Below are 6,759 nucleotides of genomic sequence, written 5' to 3' on the forward strand. Positions count from 1 at the left end.
GGGCCCCAGTTGCAGGTGGCGCAGTGGCCAATGGAACTGCTTGGACTGGTGGGGAAGGGGCTTGTGGTGCTGGTGGTGAAGAAGGAGGAGCGGGTGTTGACGGTGGTGTTGAAGCTGGAAGAGGGGGCGGGGCAGGTGGAGAAGATGGTGCCACCCTCTTCCTTTTCGTGACAAGGCCATCCTCTGTGACCTCGTCGTCCTCTTCCTCATCCTCTTGGACAATTTGGGGGGCTTTCCGCTTTGGCCTCTTAAGGACCAGTTTCTTTCGTTGGGCGGGCGCCTTAGGCGGTGATCGCCCCTGGATGATGGCCTTCTCGACCGCTGAGTTGGGAACCGTCTGGGAACCGGTCGCCAACCCATGCGGGCGAGCGCCTTTAAATCGGCGAGCATGTTCTTACCCAACATGGTGTCTGCATGAAATGAAAGTGCATAAGTTAGCTCAAAGGAGAAAGGGGTAAGTATACAAGACAATAAGACAGCAAAGCAGGCATATGCAGAAAAGATAAAACCAAAGTCTTGTGTGTATTGCACAAGACGCCCAGAAACAATATCAGAAGCAATGTCAAGACAAAGATGTAGCGTCCTAACCTATTTTAAATTCCAACTGGTCCTCAAAGAACTCGAAGGAAATCAGGGTGGGGGTCAAGAATGTTATGTGGGCATCTGCCACCCTCTTCCAGAAGAGACAAAGGTCTCTGTCCAAAGCTCCCATGCTATCAGGACTTCTGGGCCTCCTGAAGCAGCTCTTGGACTCCTTTTTCCCCTTGTCCACCCAGTACAAGGGGAAACCGTCGAGGAGGGAAGGGTCTTTGTCGTTTGCGCGAACCTGGATGAACTTCCCCTTCCAATCCTTGTACGACTGCTGGAAGATGGTGAAAATGGATCTCCCAGCAATGGCGTTCAGGCTGACCCACAGGCGATCTCCTGGGTGCTTGGCCTCAAACAGGAATAGAAACACGTCCACTGACGCGGGCAACCCCAGGTGGGCGCACGTTACCTCGAAAGCTCGGACAAACGCCCAGCTGTTGGGGTGAAGCTGGGCGGCAGCGATGTTGAGCTCGGTTAAGAGTTCCCTCTCAAATCGAGTGAGAGGGAACCTGAGTTTAACCTTCTTGAAGAGAGTGGTGTAGACGAAGCAGAAGGGCCCGTAGGCGCTCACTTTGTCATCGACGCACACCGGCAGAGTGGCTGGGCAAGGCAGCACCATCATTCTCTCATCGTGCTCCTTGTGGAATGATTGGTGGGCCTCGTCCCCATTGGTCAATCGCAGAACCGCCCCCGCGGTGTTCACCGACGACGTTTCCTTTAAGAGGGTTGAGTTAGCCCATGAGTATAACGTCTTGAAGTCTGGCAGTGGGGTGGGGGCTCCTCTAGCGTTTGGTGGAGTCGCCTGGGCCAGAGTGGTTTGAGAAGACGCGGGCCTCACAGCCTGCGAAGAGGGAGCACCACGAACTTGCGTAGAGTCGTGTGCTTGTGAAGGGGGGTTTCGCGCTGACGGAGGGGGGTTCGGGGTGATCTTCGTGCGAGTCATGGTAGCAACTGCAAACGAAGGAGGAAGGAAAAATAATCAGGAGGGTTACAAAGGCTGACTCAATCATGAATGGAAGGTGAAAGACGAACGAATGTGAGTTCGTTGCGACAATCGGCAAAGCCCTAAGTCACGCAGAAGGAGAAATGGAAAAACAGCCCACAGCGTATGCACCAGACAGTTACAGGATGATGCAAATCGGTGAAAATGCAAGAAAACCCAGCAGATGAAGGAAAGTAGTTACCTTTCGATGATCGGGAGAATGTTAAAGGGAGGTGGTGATCTAGAGCGTCGAGGAACGTCGAGAGCTTTCGCAGAGAGAAATGAGAGCGTATGCGAGTGTGAAGGAAGTGATGGAACAGTAGGAACGTAAGGGGTTTAAGGGTTTTCGAACGGTTTTGGGAAGCGCTAACGGCAGATGAAAATGGCCGTTGATGAGAGCCACGTGTCAAATGATGCGCGAAGAGTTTGGTGGAGCGTCAGAGCAGCAGAAAGTACTACCGCTTGGAATTCTGCGCCCATGCCACGTAGACCGGTGTTAACGATGGCTTTTTCAGTCTTTTCGCTAGACAAGTCTTCGCTTAAGACTGGGGGGCTTGTGTACCGCCCTGGTGGTCGGATGCGATGACGTGGCATCCTGTTACAGTGTAGGCGTGTTGACAAGGCGCCAGGTTGACAGTTGGGAAGGAAGTCGGGAGGCACGTGTAGTCGCCGATAGTTAAGTTGGCGTGTTCCGATCTCTAGCTTACCAGAATAGGCGATCGCCAGGTTGAGGACGAAGTCGCCAGATGCAAGCTCAGGCGACCAGGCAGTCGAAGATCGCCAGAACAAGCACATCGCCGAAGTTAAAGGAGAAGCAGATCATGAAGGCGGCCGGCGAGACCACAGGGAAGGTGTATGAAGGCCCTACCTCGCCAGTTTCAGTAGGGATCGCACTCCTGAGTTAGCTATGCACTGGGCAGCACCATGCATAGGTAACTTAGCCAAAATGAGAGTAGAAGTAGCGCCAAGTCAGGGAGCCTCCAGATGATGGCACGTGTACAGTTGGATACGAGCCACGTGTCCAAGTCTGTAACTGCCAGGAGAGAGAGAACCACCAGGTATATAAGAGTTCCTAACAGATTTTCTAAGGTACGCACGTTCAGTTCATACACTTTACGCTTGCGAGTGACAGAGCTGTTTGTGAGAGAGATTTGCACGGTTCCAGTTCTTAGTATTTGGTGATACCGTCACTGACTTGAGCGTCGGAGTGCGATCGGCCGCAGCGGCGCCGTATCGTTTCTTTGCAGGTTCTTGAGATAGATCCAGAGGAGGAACGGAGGTGGGAAGCGGCGCGCACGTCGATCCTTTGACGAGGCATTCTCCAGCGCTCCGGTCAACAGGCAGGATCAATTTTTAACAATTACATATAAGACTATGAACAATGATGATTTGGACATGGATATCATCCAAATTCTTAAAGGTCTGTTTCTCTTATTTTGATTAGGTTTTAGGTCGTATTACTTGCATTCAATTGAGCTAACTCTCATCAGGTCATGTTACCTAAATTATATATATTTTTCTATATATATTTTTCTTGCAGTTTCTGGACTTTGGCCTTTTTCTGTGTTGAATGTTGCCATTTAAATGTATGAACATGGCTTGTATTGTGGCTGCAGATCATGCTCCTTATTATCGTATGACCCTCCCTCTTTTCAAGAGTTAGAAACAATCTGGTTTGTGGTTTTTCTTATGGACGTTTTCAATTGTTGCTTTTTTGGTGGGTTCTGACTGTAAAGGTATGAAGATTTACATTGGTTGTTCTTGGAATGTTGCAGTTTCAATTGGTTTTTTGAGAGGTTAGAACTATAACAAATGGATGGTCTATACAGTTGTCTTTTTATTTTCATTCTTTATTTTTTTTTCTTTTTTATACAAGGATTAAAATATCGCTAGTGTTTTTTTATTTATAAAATTCTTTGTTGCTAAAAAAATGTTAGATTATATCATTAAATATTTGTTTAATGTAAAGAAAATAAATGTAATAATAAACTCTTATTGAACATTTCAAAGAAATAACATTTAAAACTAATACATTAAATAATAAATAATACATTTCAACAAATTTTTAATCACCAAGAATTTAAATAATTCCATATCTATATATGGAATCCATATTTGACCAAGGGAATGATGTTTGCAGGTAGGACACATTAGATTGACTTGATGATACAAATAAATTTGGGAAGGGTTTTATTTATTGAGATATCAGTGTCATAAGTACCTTCTTGCATAATTATAAGATACAAATCTACAGAAAGAAAATGAAAGAAAACACATTTTGGAAGTACCAAATTCAAGTAAAACTATCCTAACCATCTAAACAGTGTATAATCTAAAACCACCTAAAAATCTACTTCACTAAACTCTCCTTCTTCACACTTGCCCACCCATATAGACATAGTTGAGTTTTCTCGTGTAGGTAGAACCCTACAACAATCTCTCCTTGTTGACTGCAAAAACAAAATTTATGTTCAATCAACAAGAATGTTAATTTCAATGCATATATTAGCCAATAAAGTACACTTTAACAGGTAGAATGAAAATAAACAAATATTAATATATATATATATATATATATATATATAGACAGATAGGTAGATAACTTTCTCTATAAACATTTTAAAAAATTAAGTTAGTTTCTAAAGATAAAAAAAAACATTCTTACCCTTTGCCAGCGAAGAGGATCTGGTGTTTTAGAAACTATAATGGTATCGATTTTCTCTGGTGATTCCAATTCCCATGTACATAGAGGAGTTTTAGTTTTGAAACGAGAATAAGTACCAAAAATTGTCTTGGTAACTGGATCATATCGTGAACTGTTCATGTAGAAAAGGAAAGCTTTCTGACAAGGATTCTTTGTGACAGGTCTAGTGTTGAATGAGTATGCAGTGTAATCAGCTTTCTTGTACCAATTTAGAAAGGTTCTTGTTGGCATCTCTAGCTCTCTAGGGAGTATTGCTCCCCTCAAAACTTGAACCACAAAGCCCCATGAAATAGAGATGGACCAAAACCTCTTCTTGTCATAGCAAATTGATTGTTGCATTATGCTACCTGAGTCTTGCTTCACAGATTTCATCAACTGTTTCAGGGATTCTACTCTATCCATCAATGGGAATATTGGTTGCACCACATCAAGGTGGTGCAATGTCATTAATGGAGTCACAGGATGTGCCCCCAGAAGGCCTAAGAGGTCCCCATAGACATCATACTGTATTACAAACAGCCAAATTTCAGTTTCTTCAAAAAAACATACAGAATCAAAATCACCCAAGACTTCTAAAAATGATATCATTAAGTACTTCACATGCTATAAGTCTACTTTAAAGTCTAAATTATTAGTCTTAGTTTCTAATGAAAATTTAACCCATTTTATGCGATTATTTTTTGCTGTCATAGTTAGTTAATAATATTAACGGATTATGTAACATTCAGTCCACAAACTTATGGTGTTATCTTGGATTGTAGAGAAATAATTATACGTGTAATTTATTTTATAATTTACATATTTAATCTGTAATATAGTCAGTTAAGAAGTATAAAGGCATTTAGTTGATTAAGGTATCAAAATTATTGTCAAACTATTTCAGGTCAAACTGTTTAATGAATGATTGAAAAAACAGTTTACAGGAAAAAAAAACTGTCTCTCAGCCCTTAAATTATGGAAAAATTGCGGGACAGTGAGTAAAACTGTTCAAGAAAAAAGTTTTGAGAATAAAAATGAATGAAATAAATAATTTACCTGATGGAACCCTGGTTCCTTAGTTATGGGAACCCCTAGCTCAGCCATGCAAGCTTGCATTCTATCATCACTTCCATACAAAGAAGGATATCGTTGAATGCAACGATCTTGCATCTTTGCAAGCTCGATTGCTAAAGGGTAGCTTATGGCGAATCCTCCTCCACCATATGCCATAGCATATGAGAAATGAATGTTCTGAACATGGCTCTCAGATGAACTACCAAGATAATAGAACTGAGTGTGATCATATTTGGAAAGAATTCTAACCACATTATCCACTATAAATACGGTGTCATCATCTCCCATCATGAACCATCTTACATCCTTCATTCCAAGCTTCAATGTTTCTGTCACCACCCTTGAAATCCTCAATGCAGACCTTTGTCCTTGACTATTAGTATATTTAAATTTAGTGGTGTCCCCAGAAATTCGAATCTCTGGTAACCCTTCATTTGCTTGAACCCTCACTTTGCTATCTAACCACACCACCCCTCTCGTCTGATTAGGTTTCCACCACACCTTAATGTATTCTTTTCTTTGATCCCACAAATTTGAGGAGGCAGCAATCCCAAAAACAATGTGTTCAACCTTGGTGTCTTGTCTTTGAGACAACTCATCATAGGGTATGTCGTCTTCTTCTTCTTCCTCTTCTTTTTTTTCCTTTGCTTTCCCTTCTTCTTTATCTTCATCCTCCTTTTCGTTCTTATCCTCTCCTGGTTTTTCATCTTCATCGCTTGCTCTTTCGACAGTGTTTGTAACTGAGGATATGTTACCAATCATCTCAAGTTGTTCTTCGGAGGATGCATCCAAACGAATGGAGGTGGAACAATCTTTCTTGCTCCTCGTTAAGAGAAGAAAATTGGAAGAGTAAAGGATGTATAACACAATCATGATTAGGATCAACCAAGTGATGATGCGTTGCTTGGAAAAAGAGTTCATTTGATTGTTCCAGGTTCTTCAATTCCTCAGGTTGGTGTTTTACTATTTTTACTCACAAGTGTTGAAATGGAGAAAGGTGGTCATGGAAGAGATATTCAAACTCAGAGTTGTTCGGATCACCCTAAAGGAGAGAGAATAAGAAGGTATTACTACCTTTGTTTCTTCTTGGTGTTTGTGCTTCTAAGAAAAGTTTGTTGTGACACAAAGCGAAGTTAAATGCGGTTAAAATGGACACTGTGTTTCAATCAATGGTGAAAAATATATGTTGTAATAGGATATATGATGGCATTATATAGTATTTCATAGTCAAAAGACAACAGATTAAAAACAGATATGAATTTCATTAAATATTTTTTGAAATAACTGAATTACACACATATATATATATATCTTAAATTTATTGAACATAATTATATATACTTTTTATAAATTAAATATGAATATATGTTTTAGACTCTAACATTTAATAATGAACTATACTTGTGGTATTAGTTTTCTTACAAACTACTCA

At 41.4% G+C, this 6,759-nt stretch overlaps 1 protein-coding gene across 1 annotated transcript; it reads right to left on the reverse strand.

Moving 5' to 3' along the window:
• Positions 1-3,781: 3,781 nt before the first annotated feature.
• LOC137836489 (uncharacterized) lies at positions 3,782-6,446 on the reverse strand. The gene is made up of 3 exons (XM_068645178.1): positions 5,310-6,446; positions 4,236-4,778; positions 3,782-4,020 (listed from the first exon to the last, which is right to left on the reverse strand). Exons 1-3 carry the CDS (start codon positions 6,246-6,248, stop codon positions 3,913-3,915), a joined length of 1,590 nt encoding a protein of 529 aa, XP_068501279.1. The 5' UTR covers positions 6,249-6,446; the 3' UTR covers positions 3,782-3,912.
• Between the last annotated feature and the right edge of the window lie 313 nt (positions 6,447-6,759).

This window comes from Phaseolus vulgaris, chromosome 4 (assembly GCF_000499845.2).
Source record: "Phaseolus vulgaris cultivar G19833 chromosome 4, P. vulgaris v2.0, whole genome shotgun sequence".
In the NCBI taxonomy this organism is placed as follows: domain Eukaryota; kingdom Viridiplantae; phylum Streptophyta; class Magnoliopsida; order Fabales; family Fabaceae; genus Phaseolus; species Phaseolus vulgaris.

Coding starts and splice junctions, on each gene's coding strand:
- LOC137836489 (XM_068645178.1), bottom strand. CDS start 6,248: ATGAACTCTTTTTCCAAGCAACGCATCATCACTTGGTTGATCCTAATC. Junction 4,779..5,309: donor AGGAACCAGGGTTCCATCAG/GTAAATTATTTA, acceptor TTTGTAATACAG/TATGATGTCTATGGGGACCT. Junction 4,021..4,235: donor ATCCTCTTCGCTGGCAAAGG/GTAAGAATGTTT, acceptor TTGTTTTTGCAG/TCAACAAGGAGAGATTGTTG.